The sequence below is a fragment of the Drosophila virilis genome, chromosome 2 (genome assembly GCF_030788295.1).
Source record: "Drosophila virilis strain 15010-1051.87 chromosome 2, Dvir_AGI_RSII-ME, whole genome shotgun sequence".
Taxonomy (NCBI): Eukaryota; Metazoa; Arthropoda; class Insecta; order Diptera; family Drosophilidae; genus Drosophila; species Drosophila virilis.
The window spans coordinates 9498850-9517427 of NC_091544.1; the positions used below are offsets into that span (position 1 = coordinate 9498850).

Below are 18578 nucleotides of genomic sequence, written 5' to 3' on the forward strand. Positions count from 1 at the left end.
AGCAAGATGATCAACAACAATTTTGTAGCAACATAAAAGCCAAACATTTAAATTTTAGTAAGCCAATAAAAATATGATTAAAAGCAAAAGGTTTGTTCAATTGTGACTTACCGGAATGCCAGCTTTGCCAGCCGGACCAGAGGGTCCCGACTCGCCACGCATGCCCATTGGACCCTAAAATGATATCATGAAATCATGAAACTGTTGCGCAATCTAATATGGAATCTGAAATACTTACCGGCAAGCCCATGGGTCCCTGATCGCCCTTGTGTCCCTTTTCGCCCTACGGAGAAGATAACATTATATAACAGAGCACGCCCGGCATCAAGGATTTTATTGACTTACAGGATCACCCTTACGTCCATCCAAGCCACGATCGCCTTGTGCACCAGTGTGTCCAGGTGGGCCCATTGGACCAGGTGGTCCGGGTGGTCCGTAAAGCTATTGTAAAAGAAAACAGCATATTGATTATGGGCTTTTGAATTGGAGGAGGCAGTTACTCACATATTCAATGGCAGGCATGTGTGGTGCATCAGCCATGCCGTCGTCCTGCCGGCGTCGCATCTTACGGTACTGTAATTAGATCGATTAATGTTTATCGATTAGAGTTTTCTATAAACGTGAACTCACCGAATCGCCGCGGTCGCCCTTGTCACCCTTGACTCCGGGATAGCCTGGTGGTCCTGGCAGACCCGGAGGTCCCATTAGACCAGGTGGGCCAATATCGCCGCGATCGCCCTTTTCACCGGGCGGCCCTTGATAGCCTGGCAGACCAGGCGGCCCTTCAATGCCCGGCTCACCAGGCAGGCCATCCAGGCCACGTGGACCCAGTGAGCCCGGCTCTCCGGGCTCGCCCGGCTCACCCTTGCTGCCATCGCGTCCGTCTCGACCGTCTTTGCCAGAAAGGCCTGGTGGTCCGGGTGGGCCACGCAACAGTGTGACTGGCGGGTCGTCATAATCCTCCTCCAGCTTGGTGCCGCCAGGTCCAAATAGCTGCTCAAAGCAAAGGCGAATGCGTTTTGTAAATGGGGGATGGAAGAGAGATATGTTGTCAAATTTAGTGGGAAGATTAATTTATGCCACGTGGCGCCGCCTGAGGCGTTGCACGCGCTCGTTCCACACACACACGTACACACGCTTTGATGGCGCAACAAATGCGGCGCGTTATTCGCTGCCATGAAGAAAAAACTTGGACTCCCCCTACCCCTCACTCTGGATGGACGGAGTGGGAGGCGAGAGGTGATGGGGGTGGTGGTGCTGCTGGTTTTGGGGGCGAGCTTTTGGTGGCTGCTGCGCCGCAGTGAAAGTCTTTTGTGTGCGCGTCGAAATTGTGTTAAGTGCAAGTCGGAGCCGAACCGAAACTCGCTCCGCAGCCACAAACTTAGACAATGCTGGCATAGAAAAACCTTTAAAATCTACTGGGCTGGGCATGGATCGGAGGTGTGGGTGTGCGAGTCGAAAATAAAGTCAAGCAGCGACGTGCCTCAAGTGCGGTGCGCGAGTTTGTGCCTTGTGTGTCTTGTGCATTGCTCTTTGGCTTTTGCTTGCTCGAGAGCTACAGTGAATGTGTGTGTGTGTGTGTGTGTGTGTGTGTGTATGTGTGTGCTTGTGGGTGTATGTGTGCGTGTGTGTGCATGGTGAGTTCCAAAGTGAAAGATAATGAATTGGTTTTGTGCGCTTCACAAGCATTTCGAGGCATATTTTCAGGGAGCCAACTGCATAACCAACAAACACCGCATGCACATCGATATAGCCACAACACACACACACACATTCACACCCACTCACACACATATATAGCCAGTTGCATTTAGGTCGCATTCGGTATCGTGAATTTACCAAAAGTACTCGGGCGTTAAGGTTGCCTCTGGCATATTCAGGCTGCAAGACGCCCAGTGGTAGCAACAAAGTCTATTACGAAAATGTTAAGGCCCATAAAAGCAACAATACAAACAGCTAAAGAAAATAGAAAACGTTTACATACGTGGCTCAAACGCAAAGGGAGACGCTTAGAAAAAGTATTCAATGCCGTTTGAGAGCCGCAAGGAAAAGTGGCGCAGCAAGGCGCAAATCGAGCAACAATGGAGCTAAAAGTAAAGTTTTCAATATGTATCCAATTTTGTGTACACACACATACGTATATGCTGTGCAACAAAGAGCTTTAACATCGTATCTGAGATAACCTTTTCGTTTTCTATTTATTTTTTGCTGGCGCATGTAAAACAATTAAGTTTTATTGTATTTCTTGTTGCACATGCTTGACGCTTTGTTGTCTAAGGAAGTGGCGTACTTACAGATATTAAAGTACAACAAAAACAATAATAACACTGAGATAGCATAACAATGCAATACGCTTAACACACACACACACACGCACACATATGACTGTGCCCGGGCATATGCTTAAGTGATGCTACGAAATGGCGGCCGTTTGCTTGCTTAAATGCACAAAAACAAAAGATATGCCAGAGACAAAAAACAGAGAAAAAACAATAGCAACAACAAGAACAGCATGGACAACTTAAACGTAAGTTGTAACCATGCTGGGCGTAAGGAGGAGTGACAGGAGCAACGACCATGACGCCGTCGTGGCTTACCGCAAATGCAGTTGCCAGCGCACGAGTAACTTTTGCCCCTTTATGCATACTCATATTATGCGCAGCTCATCTGCATCCAATGTGTGTTTGTATGTACGTGTACGTGTGTGTGTGTGTGTGTGTGTGTGTGTGTATGTCTCGTGCTCAGCTGGCACTTTGTTGCAAGTTTTACAGTTTTACACAATGTTGCCAAGGGCTCGGGCGTGGGTCGGTTTTCTGCCTTGGGCTCTACTGAATTTCCGTTTCCGCTTTCCGTGCGCGCCATTGTTGGGCTTTGGTGATTAGTCGTGCATTTGTTGAGCAATTAAAGCGCTTGAAATTTAAGCGCACGCTTAACATTTGCTCTGCGTGCGGCATTGGCGATAATTAAGGCACATTCAGCGGGCTTAAAGTGCCCACCTCTCGCATCAGTTAGTCAGTTAGTCAGTAAGTCCGTTCGTCAGTCGGTCGAACAACAAATGCCAGCGACAAATCAACGACGGCAAACAAAAAGGTACGGGCCAAGGGTTTAAAGGCTTTAAGGATCCGACGCCAACGGCATTTGCGATAAATAACATAAATAAAAGATACGGAGCCAAGTGAATTTGGGCAAATGTTTGTTAGCCATTCGCAAGGACGATTCTGTTGGCGCAGCTGCCTAACTACGATAAAAACTTATTGTCTGCCTTTTCGGCAGCCTCTTTCGCTCTGTGTGGGCGTGACTCGATCTCTGTGTGTATTTGCGAGCGTGTGTGTGAGTATGTGTGTGTGAAATCCATTAGAATGTATCAATATTTGTGCGCCTCGAGTTGATTTTAATTTCCAACGTATTCAAGCAAACACACTCGCATACACGCATACACGCACTCACACACACACACACACACACACACACACACCTACACATGTGAGATGCTTGTATGCTGTGAGGCATTTTCTTAAATTATGCGCAAATTTGTTTTATTTGCACAAACGCTTTTCAATTTAAACTTTGACTCGCTGGCAACTTACAGCATACTTTCAGGCGCCCTCCATAAGGAAAGCACGAAAATGTTTGTAATTGCAAAGTAATTGCCCGGCTATCAAGGGGCGTGCCCAACGCCATTCGCTTGGACTTCGGTCAAGTGGCGCGCACGGATATTGGAGTATTTTCAACGTGCGCTTAAATTCCATTGAAATTGCGTAGACCAAATCAGACAAATGGCCGCACGTAAATGCGTTAAATTGAAAATCATTTTGATCTCGGCGCGACCTTTTTTCCAGCGACACTGCTTGCCGCAGTGAGGCGTGGCCAACGCCCACGTTCGTGCTTAAGTGCAGCCATATGCCGCAATACCGCGTTGTCCATGGCATCTGTCTGTTTGTGTGCGTGTGCGCATATTTTTTCCATTTTTTTTTTTGTTTTTGTTGTTTTTATAGCAGTTTCCTTTTGAAATTTCATATTTTTCATAGCCACAGCAACCGCAGTTGAAGCAGCAACAGCAACAAGCACAGCGGAACAGCTGAACACGGCCCGAGGTGAAAGTTTTGTAGCCCGTTTCCGGCTCACACTCACTCACACACACACACACACACACACACACACACACACACACACACACACACTCAATTCCTGCTTCGCCCTTCGTTCGTAGTTGGCGCAGCCATGTAATACGTTCCCCAGTTTTCGCTTGCCACAAAAGTTTACAAGAATCACACAATGCCAGGGAAGTTCTTGGCAAGTACGCGGCCACATTAAATGCGTAATATGTTTTGCTACGTATCGACGTCGTTGACAATGGATCGAAATGAAAATAATTTAGTCAAATAATCCATTTAGCTGGAAGGACCTTAATTTATTCCCTGAGAAGGAATCCGAAATGCAGTCCCTAATTCAATTACAGACATTTGTTTTTAATACGTACTAAATAAAATATGAAAGCCCAAAAATACCTGATAAAATCTATATATGAACACTTAAATGAAAACTCTTCTAATATTGTCAAAATTGCTTAATATTCAAGAACTTACAACATAAATTTAAGGATCATGTCTTAAAATGTCAAATAGACAATTTGTTAAAAATTTTGAAAGAATACAACAATCAATTTAAAATTTCGACATCAACACTTTTTGATTATGTTACAATCAATTTTGCCCATGGTAATATATATGCAGCAGCAAGGAAAAAGTCAAGACGCGTTGTAAAAATTTCGCGTGATTTCATTTTGACGCTAACATTGTTGCTGATGTTGTTGTCGTCCTGATATTGTATTATCCCGGAAATTTGGCAGTATTTAGGGAAATCGTTGCTAAAGATTTCGCCATTCGCTGCCGCAGACACAGTTACAGCCACAGCAGTGCCAGCTGCGGTTGTGGGTGGGGTGGGTTGGGGTGGGGTGCGGTGGATTGGCAGCAGCAGCGTAACCCAACTTGCAAACGTAACATTATGCCTGTTTGGGAGCTGCAGCCCCAATGGAAACCAATGGAACCAAATGGTACCCAGTCCCACATCAATGGCAAACGCGTGCCTATAAATTTCCAGGGGTTTGTGTGTGTGCGTGTGGGCACACCCTTGTGGGCGGGGCCATTCATTTGGTGTCGCTAACTTGAGATTTTTATTTGCCAGCATACGCAAACGTTGCGTGCGCTGGTGGCACCGCCTGGATTTCTTTATTCAATCGTTTTTGTTGCTCCCACAGCGCCCTCATCATCAGTTGCCATAAAATAAAAGTTACGCACACCCCAGGGACAACATAACAGGCCACACACACAGACTCGCACACACACGCACACACACATGCATGTCCTGCGGCATGGTGGCAACCATGGCATGCTTGACCGATTTTGTAAGGTTTCATTTTCAATACGGAGAGACATATGAGCAGTGACCACAAATAATTTCCATAGCGGCAAAATGGAAAATTGCGAACAAAAAATAGAAGAGTAGGGAAATTTGCATGCTGCGCAGTTTTCAATGAACAATGACGTCACACACACATACACGCACACACGCTCGATAAGGAACACAGCAGTTGACACAGCATTGCAGAGGCTTATCAAATCGAGCTATAAACCGAACCCAACCCAACCCAACTCAAGCCAACTCAACTCAAGTCAAGTCAAGTCGAGCAGAAGCAATGAAAATTCAGCCTGAGATTTTCCTGGGCTGGAGGAAAGTGCTAAGCTTATTGCGTCGTTTAGGCAACACCCGAAACGAATTGCCGGCGAAAAGACGCCAACGAATGTGAACCCTTTGAGTGACAGACATGAAGATATAAGCACACATCCAAACAAAGGCGCACACTCACACGCACACACACACACATACGCACACACTAAACGGAGCAGTCGTTTAGACTTTTCACGTAAGCAACTTTAAGGCTTTCATTTGCAAGGAAAGCTGTGACTGGCTTCAAAGTGGCGCAAAGTGTCGCCTTCGCGTCGTCAGTGGTGCGCCACATGCGAGTGAGTTTCTGGCCAGCAGCTTTCCGGTCGGGACATGGCTCATGTTACCAGGCAACTGGGCGGACTGTTGGGCGGTGTTGTATAACGTGTAACGGATCTGCAAGTTTTTTTTCTCTCTGTTTGTTTTTGTTTTTGCGGCAACGGCAACGGCAATTTTTATGACTCTATTTACCCAAGGCACACACGAGGCGCACAAGAAACTTGGCCATTGCTGCTGATAAGAAATGTGAGCTTGAAGCTACAAGCTCGGAACTGGGAGCTGGGAACGCAGTCTGGGAAATTTATGCAGATTTTGAGGCCCAAAAGACAACACACACGCTGATGTGACATGGGCATGGGTTGAGTAAAGTGACTATTGTAAAATATATTAACATAAATTTGACATAAATGCTTCAAGAACAGTTTTTACCGCAACGCTTCAGGCGGAGCTTGTCTAAAAAATATGTGAGTATGTGTGTGTGTGTGAAATATTGTTTCAACTTTATTAAAATAAAAAAAGAAATGGCAAAGCAAATCTAAAACAGCTAAAGCCAACGCGACGTCAACGCGCATAATAAATGGCAAATAACTCTGCAAATGCCGCCCGTTGCTCCGGTTGGACAGTCATTGGATATTCATCATACGCCCCGTTGCCCCGCTCTTCCATTGCTCGCAGCAGCGAAACTCGTCAAAAAGTTTGAAATTAATTTAAATTTTTAATATGTTGCCTGATCGTAAATTGTATATTAGATGCGGCAACGCTCGGAAAATGCGTCGGCGCTAAAATATGCAAACGAAATATTGCGTGCGACAAATGAAAGGACAATTTACTTTGGAGTGTCTCTCTTCAATTGGCTGCGCGTATATATTACATATATATATATATTTATAAAGGACATTTATCAGTGAACTTTGAGTGCAATGGAGAATCGGCGTCAAAATGAAAAATACAATCAATTAACATTTAATGCTGTACACTCAAACGAAAACATTTCCCACCTACTTTACATAAAGCTTGTCTAAATATATCTCTGCGATTCCGAAATTTTCTTGAATATTAGTCAAGTGACATTATTGCCGCATTTGATTTAAATTTACACATCAATAATTCATATACAGATCTTAACTTAATATTAATACCCATACATACATATGTATGTCGCCTGACACATGTGCCACACAGCTCAGTTTTGCGTAGAGCATTCATTATTCCATCACATCGCAACTCATTTGGGTCCACGTCGCCTCCTCCACTACACCCCGTCCAAATTCGTCCCCCTCAAATGACGCAATATTCCCATAGAACATATTATTCTGACGATGCGACGAGAATAACATGTCAAATTTATAATGCCTACAATTGCGTTTTTTATGGCCGTAGCCGACGCGACGACAGCGGCAAGAAACAACAACAGTGAGCCGAAGTTTTAATACCCTTTCTGATATACTTAAATAATTTTTTCTTTTGCAGCGTTCGTAATCTTAATCTTACTCATTTTAAGGAATCAACTAGGATTTCCAGAACTTAGTTGGCTGCCAATGCTTTCAGTTCGAGCAGTTGCATTTATCATGACGATATTTATATATAATCTGCAAGAGCATCGATGCGAGCGAATCGAAATTGCTGCTGCTTCGGCTATAATCATTTTGCCAGATGCAAAACCAACGCCCAAGGCGTCTTAGCAGGGGGCGTGGCCTTATGGCGCTAGACGGATAAATGTTTTCCAAAACGGAACACGAGCAATTTGAATTTTTTTACGACTTGCTGAACTAATTACACGAGTTTTTCATAGAAGCAACGCGCTAAATTTTGAGCAACTTTTATAGAATTTTCATATTTGCTGCTAAGCGAATGTGTTGCAAGTTTGAATGTGCCGCACGAGCCACCATAAGCATAATTTTTCAGCATTTCACATTATCATCAGATACATTCACATTTTCATTCACATTTCCATTCATCCGAATGCCTTGGCTTTGGTTTGAAGGCTTTCCTCGGAAAACCAAAGCCGCTGATAGTCGAATTGAAAAATCGACGCCCCGCTGCCATTGTTGCCGGGAGCCGTCACGTTTCGGCAGCTTCGGGAGCAGCCCGGCCTTCATCGAAGATGATGGCAATTGTTGCAAATAATTTTTTATGCTTAACATTGCCTCGGTGCGCCATGGCCTGGGCCTAAATCTGTGCGGGCAGAGAAAGGCGGAGATGGGGCGCGCGCGAACTTTTGTTTGTTGCCAAAAGTTTTGTTTGTTTGCCAAAGGCAGCCAGGGAGCTGCGACTGCCTGCCGTTTCTTATGACTTTCATTTGTTTTGACATCACGTCGCTGCAGCGCCTTAGCAATACAGAGAGAGAGAGAGAGAGGTTGATCAAGAGTGGCAGGGCCAGGGGCAGAACGATGTAATCGGCACATTCGAGCACCATGGCACGAGTGCGCATAGCATTGCAAATACTGTGGCAGGAGGCGCGGCATGCATTACCCGCAGCTGAAGCAAGTCGAGAGGTTAGCCAGTAAAGTTTGGCAGCTCATCTAACAAGTCTACAGATACTGTGGCATGTCTTGTATATATTTGCATTAGTCTGAGTATCTGAGCTATCTGAGCTATATGTACTAAATAAGTATCTTCTAAGTAGTAAGTTACATCAATAACATTTATATATATATATTCTTCATAGATGAATTGTCAGCTCTTGCTTAGCTTTGCAAAGCATTGAGACAACTCTCGGATAACTCGAAGAAAATCGACGCAGAAGTCATAAAAGCGAAGCTGCACGTTGCCAGTTGCCACTGCCGCTTAATGTTGTTCTTGGTGTTTGCTTCTGGCCGTACTGGAACTTGGTTTGGGTTTGAGCTTGCCGCTGTTTTGTTATTACGCGTTATTACAACAACAACAATATCAGCAACAGTAACAAAAATAACAGTAAACGCCAGAGCAAAGCCCATGCCATTGACGGGGCCAACAGCAGTTGGCCAAAGGCGTGTTATATGAATTTGCCACTCTTTGGCTTACTCTCTATGCGTGTGCTGTACAATAATCAGACTATTTTTACGAAAATTGGCAAAACGCGCAAATATTTGTGGAGTGGCCAAAGTAAAAGAAACAACTCCTATCGAAGCCCCAGCACATCTCCGTTTGCCACCGGCGCTTATGCATTTTTCATAACCTACACAAACACGTTCTAGATACATATTCATACGGCCCCCCTCACGGTACCCCACCTTCAATCCGCCATGCGTGCGGTTATATACACAGGAATCTTTTGCAAAATATGAGAATCCGTAGCTGCTTTCAGCGTGGTGTGCATCCATCAGCACGTCACGGGGCGGCAACAGCTGCCGACTGACTCACCAAGTGCCAATAAAAATGTTAAGTATCTTTGCACTGTTGACATTCCAGAGGAGACGCACATAACGTACGGCACAAATGCCTAGATAAATGTTGCTGATACTCCCTCTAAGCCAAAGGCATGCTGCACATAAATTAAACAGCAGATTTAAGCGCCAAAACATTTTTGACAATTTCGATGAGGCGCCAACGTGTGTCGACATAGTTTTGCGCGCCGCGGGCCGCCCTCACGCATATGCCAGCTGTTTAAAGGGTGTATCTATTACGCGCGAGCTCCAATTTAGTGTGCGTATCTGGCAGATACTTTAAGACTTAATCAAGGGCATTACATCAAGGTCTTTCCATCGCTCTGGATGTGCCTCAGGTCTGTAGCTGTAATGAGTTTAGTTTGAGAGTTGAGCGCATCTCCTTGGGGGCTACATGCTCATTACACAGTCAAAGGCACATACACATTTTGCTTCTAAATAGATTGATGTATAAACATACGTATGTACATAGTAAGCATGCAAGGTGGCGGACGCCAGGTGACAGTGCCTGCGTGCCTGGCCATGCGAAAGGATGCGGATGCGCCCTAAATATATACAGGTTACGTAGCTCTCAGCTTGCACAAATATTTACAGATTAATTTAACGAGTATGTAAATTATTGTGTTACGCTTCTACGCATTTTTACAAAGATTTACACTTCAATTTACATATTAATACATTTTCTTCATTATTATTGTGCTGTTTTTTCATCATCTTTTAATTTTTCGAGCTCGCACTTAATTTGCAGCCGCCGCTGTTTTCTAATTAAAATTGACTGCAAAGCGAGTTTTCGCATTGGTTATTCGGTTTGCCGTAACACTTACCCGCTTGCCCCGCTTGCCGCGTGGTCCTTTTTCGCCAGGCGGTCCGGCCGGTCCAATGGGTCCCACCTCGCCGCGTTCACCGCGGTCTCCGGGCGGACCTGTAAATTTAAATATTTGGTATTTAAAGTGAATGATTCCAATACAACAAAGTATACAAATATATGCAAGAGGCAGCTACACAAATATACAGTTACAGTTGGAAAAAAAGTCAAGTTACTTCTGCAAAATATGAATTCCAGAATTTAAATTTCTAGAATACTTTATATTTCAATGTAGTAATAAAATAAAAAAAAAACAAAACCAAAAAACAAAATTATAAAAAAGCTAATGATTATATAATATTTTTTGATATATTTCCTTTTGACTTCATATAATTTGTGAAAGGATGTTTGTTTCAATATCTATGTATGTTTCTGTTTAACAGATGGACTTCTATTTAACACTAATGCTTAACATAAACGTTTACAGACGGACTTGCGGTTAACACTAATGCTTAACACAATATTTAACAGACTGACAGCCTGTTAACACTAACGCCTAGCCTACTGCTGATTTGGATTTATATCTTTTAAATTTCATCCATCCCAAAGGTTTTTATTGCGCACAACTTTTTTTTAGAGTGCACCGCTTATATTGACGCTGACACGCGATGCGTCAAGTGTGGTGCAAACAAGAGGCGGGGCTCAGTCGTAGCTTTGTAATTACACCCGTTATTATCGCCGCTCGATGGACTGTCACCGTTCATCTGTCAGTCAACAAGCGTTTGTCGGGTTTTCGGTCAGCAATTTGTTCAACTGGCGTTGATGCTGGCAGCGATAAGCGGCAGTTGCTGCTCTTGATGGCTTTCGGGTTTAGTTTGAAATGCAAATTGTTTATTTGCCAAAATAAAATGCCTAAGGCCAACCGTGACCCAAAACCGCTCGTTGTATGCTAATGAAGCGTGCGGCTTTCAAGTAACTTGACCTATTTACCTCAGTTGCATTTTGCTGCTGCATTCATTAATCATTCAACGTTTATCACTTAAAATTCTAGACATATTTGTACAGAGTTATTCGATTTATAGTTAGTATTATCTTGCATTCAAAATATGTTTACGCCGTCAAATTACATTTTCATATGCTTTCGGCTGCTTCGAAGTCTGTCAACATAAAACTAGCTTTGCTCCACTGTGGCACTGAAAAGCGTCGACTACGAGAGAACAACAACAACAGAAACAACGACGATGTGACGACCTGTTTAGTTAATATAATGAGAAATTGTTTTTCTGGCTGAGGCCATTAAATGCGACCATTTATACAAGGCACACAGACGCACACACACACACACACACACAGCCACAGACTGGGGGATAAATAGACGTAACACACACAGACGCATACAGAATTCATATCATAGATAAATCCAATTGTGCGGCTTGTCAAAATATGCCTGTGTACGTGTATGTGCATTGTCCCAATGTGTGTGTATGTGTGTGTGTGTGTGTGTGAAAAGATATAGAAAATTTATTAAGTTCGTAAAATTGCGTTTGGGGCGGACCCGGCTCGTTGAGTTGCCAGGACACACACTCTCGTCTCGTCTCTTGGTCAGGGCGCATAAATTTGCCTGCCTACAGTCTGGCTGGCATTTGGTTTATGGGTCCTATGCCTCGCTCGTTCGTTGTTTATTTATAAAGTATTTTGCTGTTCCGCTTTGTTTTGGACTCCGACTCAGACTCGAACTCGGGCTCGGTAAGTATTTATGGCGGCATAATTTACCGTTAAGCATTTTAGGCGACAATTTCAGCCACAATCAAAACTATTGCTAGGAGCCGACAACAAGTTGACCAGCGCCGCGGGGCCTGAAGTGGTCAGGATATTGGATTGTTGGTCCGTTTGCGTTTCCCTTGGCATCTATCATTTCTCTCTCTGTGCTTTGTTTGCTGCTTTTCTGTTTGTGGCTTTTCCAAAAAGGCAATGCAGATGAAGTGCAAATGATAAGTTTTAATTTCGTACACAAAGCAAGGGACAAATGCAAAGCAGAGCCAAGCAGAGCCAAGCAGAGTGTAGCTACCCGGATGAAATGCAATCAAAATATATACTCAAATGAAATTCAAATAAATCAGCAAATAAATTGAAATTTTTGGTATTACAGTTGGGACTGGACCAGCTGCTGTCGCTGCCATTGCGCCAGCATTTCCTGCTCTCTCCTGGATACGCAAAATACAAATGACACATTAAATTGCCGAAACATCTCTCAGGTCCAGCTCTGGGCCTGCCCACACATAAAGCACAAGTCAGCTTAACTAATTACGACAACGATAAGATAAGCAGTTGACAGAGAGAAAGAGAGGAGAGAATGAGCCACAGACGTGGCGACCAGACGAAAGAATTCGAAATACAAATGACATTCAATTTATTCAAATCAAGCCCAAATGACTGAAGCCAGAACCAGAACCAGACCCTGACGCAGACGCATGTCCCATGAGCTGGCGACTCGATTCTGGCGCTGATTTCAGAAAATAAATTGCAATTTCATGTCCATCAACGCACAGCCCAGCACAGTCATAGAACTGTCCCAGGCCTGGGAGTAGGAACCATGGACAAGGGTCGGGCTCTGCGTTGGGCGCTTGGTTACTGTCGACAACTGTGGCTATCGTAGCAGCAGATCTTGTTTTAAACTAGCAAGAAATCTAAAAGCAATGCTCACAACATTAACGCAACTGCAACTTACAACTGCGACAACATCCAAACCAACAACAACAAGAAGAATTACAAATATAGCGCTTTGATGCTCTGATAAGGTAAGTGGGAGGCTGCTCGATGCGGGTCGTGTAGAGCGCTTAATTGATAGCGATTCTTGTTGTTCACATGCATTAGGGGTATTCTATAGATAGGAAATTTCGACTAAAATATTTCGGCTGTGCTGTCAATTCAAGTTTAGTATTAAAATCAAGGGGCATTAGAATTCAGGGTTGATCTTTTGTGGCTGCAATCAAAAGCTAACAACATCTAACAACAATGAGTCGAAAGGAGTTTGAATAATAATTACCTATATTAAATCTAGTTTTATTTTTAATAACAATGTGTTTCTAGGAATACATCCTCTCTAAAGCAATCCATTAACATGTAAAAGTATGTTTAAAAAATCATACAGAATCGTTTAAGGAAATATTTACAAAGAAACAATGGATTTGGTTTTCATTATGCTGCAGCATTATTGGCCCTTAAAAGGATAACATAGGCGATAGTTTTTATTTGCTTAAATAACAAAGAATATATATTCTTTATAGCTTCTTACTATGCTGACATTTACGACTCATCTCTATGCGTCTGAAGAATGTTTATGCCATACACCCTAAGGCTTGAGTATTGTTTATTTATTGCGCACACTTAAGACCCCTCATAAAACAATTGGTCAGAGAGGGTCCGAGTCGGGGCAAAGGTAATTACATAGTCTTACATATAGTTTTACCACATGCTGCATGCTGCATGCATGATTCTAGACATGCGCTGCGTCTGGAACGTGGAACGAGTAGCTATACTAATGAGCCGCTAAAAGCAACATAAATGACATAAAGTTGCGTTTTTATGACTGCGGTAAGTGTTTCAAGCTGTCCGGGTATACAAATTTTTATGACAAACGCCGGATTCAAATTCGGATTTGGATTCCAGAGCGTTTCAACTATTTGAACGGCACGCTTGGGTTATTTTCGTTTATTAAAATCGCATTAAGTGCAGAAATATGTTAGGCCAGATCGTAAAAGCAGCCAGCAAATGGAAATTGTACGAGCTGTTGTGGGCGAATGGGCGTGTGCAGGGGCCGGACATCGGGGCGGAACGAGTGGGCGGCTGCTGCCAACAAATTGTGGGGCATTTAATTGACGTCGACGTCAAACTTTGCGGCATGCGGCAGCACACAAAACACAAAGGTCGTAAATGTTATCGCAAAATGCGGCAGGCATACCAATTTCCAAATGTGGAAACAAAAAAAAAAAAAAAAAAACAAAACTAAAACTAAAAAGAAAACTATATTTAAACGAGAATATTTCAAAAATTTGTGCGGCCATAAAAACAGCAACGGAAATGCACGGAACGCATTTGAAGCTACGCATTTGGTATTTGATTTACATTTTAACGAGCTGATTTTCACACCAAAGGCCCAAATCAAAATCCAAAATGGGCTCTAATGGGACAGCGCTAGTCAATGACTCAATTAGGTAGGGGCCAGGGGCGAACACTATTCCCAGAGTCATCTGGCAATAAATTAAACAACCCGCAGTTGAGCAGCCAAACAGCCAAACGTTCGCGTGGCAACACTTGAAAAACCCATCGAACCGATCGATTCTCAAACATCAATAAGCTGCGGTTAACGTAGTTTACGACTAGTCCGGGTGTATCTGTATCTTTAGCTGTGAGTTAAGTGGCCCTCAAACAAAAACAAACTGAGAGGCAGCTGGCTCTAGAGACACTTACCAGGTGGTCCAGGCGGTCCCGGCGGACCCTCGATGATGCCCGTTGGGAACTCGTCACCCTTGATGGTTGTGGTGAGTCCACGATCACCACGATCGCCCTTGTCACCCTGTGAACGAAAAGCAAACGATTGAATGAGTCACAGGGCTGCATCTGTATTGATATCTGACTGTTGGAAAATTAAGTGGAAATGCCAAGGCAAAAAGGTGACACACAGACATAAGAGACATGCGAGGGGAAAAAGAGAGGGGCGCTTAATACATAAATAAACGATAAATAATGTGGAAAACCGACAAAAAGACAATGGGAAAATCGGAAAAACAAAAGCAGACAGCACACGGACAATGCATATCCCAATCACACAACACACACACGCACACACACGCACACATACACAAACACTCACGTACAGACGGACGATGGCTTATTCGTAGTCACTTAAAACGTCACAGTGTTTATCCAACAGATACAAATAGTGCATTAATCCTTGAGACATCTTTGTTTTACTTATGAATCGTTTTCAATCCCTATTGTAGCCGCCCTCTCTGTCTGTGTGTCCCTTTTGGTAATTCGGTTTTTGTTTTCTGTGAATCACTCACCTTTGTGCCAGGTGCACCCGGCACGCCGGGCGGTCCAATCGGTCCTGCCTGGCCGGCCTCGCCCTGTACTCCCTGCGGTCCAGTTTCGCCAGGTGGTCCACGCTCGCCGGGTACGCCTGGATTTCCAGGTTCGCCTGGGGGTCCAGGCGGGCCGGGCTCGCCAGGTTCACCCTAGATTATTGAAAAACATGTTTATTAGCATCAAGATCCCACACATATTCCGCTTAAATGGAGAGGCACGTGCAGCAGACAAAGATGAAACCACATAGTAGGAGGCATGCAATACATAGAAAGGAAGAAACACCAGGACCCAAAAACTTACCTTTAGCTGTATGACCGTTGAAGCGGATACGTTAACGCCCGCTTCTTGCAAGTCCTTACAACACACACACATAAAGGATTTAACGAAAAATGTTCAAAAGTAAAACAAAATTTAAATTGGTTAATAAAAATATAAAAAAAAATTAAATTTAATACAAATGTAAACATTAGCTGCTGCAAAGCAAATTTAGTTTCAAAAAGCTAATGGAAAAGTTTTAATAAGTAGATTTTTACAATTACACAAAAATAAAAGCTTACATAGAAAAAACGAACCACAAAATAAACAAGGAAATTAAATCGTAAAGCTAATCAATTAAGCAAAACCCGTGTTAATAAGGAAAAAGGCAAATAATTTTCATAAAGAATTAACGCCCTGTTTGTGTTTTTATTTGACTCAACTCAACAAAAACAAGTAAATATTGAAAATACATTTGCAAATATACGGACACTTTTTATAATAATTCAATATGTTTGTACAATGTTTTCATATTTATACTACGTTATGGAATACTGTCAAAAGAAGTCCATGAATATTTATGGCTTTTACTATAAATTGATTTTGTTTAAACAGCCAAATGCAGGAAAAAAGATTTTAACGAAACGGAATATTTCCGAATGAGCACGCAAATCAGAAGCCGAACGAGTAGCTAAACGTGGCCAAGATAAATGTCTGTAAATTATTCAGGCTTCTATAAAATAAACAAGAAACTATATCAACTAACATGAAAGCAATGATAAAAATTCCATGTGAAATATTCGAAAGACATTTAAAATTGCACAAGTACACGCATTACGGAATGGGCGTCTGGTATGCTACCCAATGCAACAAAATGACTAAACAGAAGTAGCAACAAATTTATGGTGCTGTTTAAACCAAAGAGCTGAGCCAAGTTAAAAGCATTACGAACAACAATGAGCAGGATAGTAAACAAGTACAAATATAAAGTACAACAACAACGACAACTACAATAAAAACAACTACAAGTGCGTCTAGAACGAAGGACAGGACAAGTCCAGAGGACAACAAGTTGCAAATATTTGCAGCTCTCTTGTCCAACTGCATTTTGCCTTGAGATATGGCCATGGTCATGTGCCACAGTAGCTACTGTGCGGGGCGGGGTTGGGAATTTGGTTTAGGTTTGGAGTTAGCGTTAGGGTTAGGGTTAGGAGAGGGCTGTCATGTCTAGAGTACGGCAGTTGAAACGTATTTATGGCTGAAAAATACCTTAACAGCTACAATTTCCGCATAGCCCAGTGTGCCGCCATGCAGCGTTGTCACCGATCTCTTGAGGCCCTGGGAGAATGCAGACAAAGCAGAGCAGAGCGTTTGGTTAGAGATTTGCAAAAATTTTAGGATAACATTTTTGGATTTCGATTTTCCGATTTCGTATGCAGATTTGCAGCAGCCGATTTGAGCAGAACCGCGATTTACACTCACCTTGACTGTCTGGAAGACATCCACGCCCGGATGGCCGGTATCGCCCTTTTGGCCCTTGTCGCCGGGGTTACCAGCAGCACCCTTCTCGCCGCTAATGCCGTTGAGACCCTGAAAAAAAAATAAAAACAAAAAAGTTAAGCACTTTCACATAAAAGAACTTCATCATCTTCTCCCCTGAATACTTACCGGTTCACCCTTGTCGCCGGGGTCGCCCTTCTTGCCGCGCTTCCCTCGCTTGCCGGGCGGACCGGGCGGACCTGGTGGACCTGCAATTGAAATGCAATTTCGCTGTCAGTGGAGAATTGGTAAAGTTTTTTTTTCTTATTTTATTTTTAAGTTAACTGCAAAGGGCAAAGTCTGACTTGTGTCTTAAGGTCAACCGATTCCGCCTCATTAGATGCGCTCTGAACTTTGCAGCTGACCGCAGCCTGCGTCCAGTGACACAGCGAATTCTGAGCCAGGCGCTACTTTTTCCAAGTTTGCTTCGTTTTTTTTAAACCGTTTTTTTGCGCATTTTGCCCGCAACTTTTGCAAATTCATTTAGCTGAAAAATGACTTTCGCTGCAGCAGGAAGGAAACAAAAGGGGCCAGTGTGGGGCAGAACAGAAACTGTGCACAAAATATTTATAACCACTTTGGCTGCTATTATTTCAGCGCTGTGGAAAACTTTATCTGCTGCCGCTGGTGCTGATGCAGCAAGGAGCAGCAAGAGCGCTGCGTCACAAGCAGGACAAAAACTCGACTCGATGCTTTTCAATTATTTCGCATGCAATTTTACGGCGCATAAAATTTCAGGCATCGTGCCTTGTAGCTAGTCCTGGCAATTATTCTTATTAGAAGCGACCTTTAAAACACTATCTGCTGCTGCTGTTGCTGCTGTTGCTGTTGTTTTAGCTGAGTGTCCTTTGTTGTTGCCTGGAGACAGGAAATTAACACCTACATAAAGGCCAAGACAAGATGCTGGCAGCGAAATGAATGTCTGGTCGCGTCCCTGGGTTGCTCAAATAAAGTAGGTGTGAAAATATTTAATTAAAATAACAGCCAGCTACAAACATGATAACAAAAGCAAAAAATATATAACAAAAAAAAAATGAGAAAAACAAAAGCAACAGGAAACACGCTCCGTTTTTACTTTATACTTTTCTTTTATTGTTGTTTTTTTTTTGGAGCTGGAGCTGGCGGAGAAAAAGCAGACCTTTCGGCTGCTATTTAATAATTGTTGTAATTAAGTAATTCCGTTTCTAGCTGTTCTCGTAAAAAGGTGCAAGTGAATCTGAAGAAAAGTCCGGAGTCAGAGCTGCCGAGGAAGCTGCCTTTAATGCAGGAAACGCCAGCAAACAATTTAAATTCATTTCGCGCCAAAATGACGCCACAAACTACCAAAGTGAAAAAGGCCCGAACCGAACCGACCCGACCCAGCGCGGCACGCGTCGCTGTCTGAATGTGGGCGTCTGTATGCACGGGTGTGGGTGTGGCAGATTGTGTAGGTGCGATGTGAGCAGCCACAGGCAGACGTACGCCAGCCAGCATGACTCCACCGGAGCAACGCCCCTCAAAGGCAGGCAGCTCATTTAATTAAA

At 43.3% G+C, this 18578-nt stretch overlaps 1 protein-coding gene and 1 long non-coding RNA gene across 27 annotated transcripts in view; one reads left to right on the plus strand and one right to left on the minus strand.

Annotated features, from left to right (window-relative positions):
* The window catches only part of LOC6629987 (collagen alpha chain CG42342), a 74340-nt gene that overhangs the window by 5536 nt on the left and 50226 nt on the right, over positions 1-18578 (minus strand). For 9 of the 26 annotated variants that reach the window (XM_032439016.2, XM_015172168.3, XM_015172171.3 and 6 more), the window contains 12 exons: positions 17185-17264; positions 16999-17106; positions 16786-16854; positions 15562-15615; positions 15240-15410; positions 14644-14749; positions 10193-10290; positions 631-993; positions 505-573; positions 346-441; positions 239-283; positions 112-174 (listed from right to left, as the gene is read on the minus strand). In XM_032439016.2, the coding sequence (XP_032294907.1) occupies positions 112-174; positions 239-283; positions 346-441; positions 505-573; positions 631-993; positions 10193-10290; positions 14644-14749; positions 15240-15410; positions 15562-15615; positions 16786-16854; positions 16999-17106; positions 17185-17264 (1322 nt within the window). Of the gene's footprint in view, positions 1-111; positions 175-238; positions 284-345; positions 442-504; positions 574-630; positions 994-9986; positions 10144-10192; positions 10291-11277; positions 11425-11520; positions 12129-14643; positions 14750-15239; positions 15411-15561; positions 15616-16785; positions 16855-16998; positions 17107-17184; positions 17265-18578 lie in introns of those variants that run through there. The other 17 variants (XM_032439019.2, XM_015172165.3, XM_015172166.3 and 14 more) reach the window with 11 other exon arrangements.
* LOC26531408 (uncharacterized) lies at positions 4619-7060 on the plus strand. Its single transcript, XR_011416041.1, has 3 exons — positions 4619-6366; positions 6426-6467; positions 6523-7060. It is a non-coding gene; the product is annotated as an uncharacterized lncRNA (long non-coding RNA).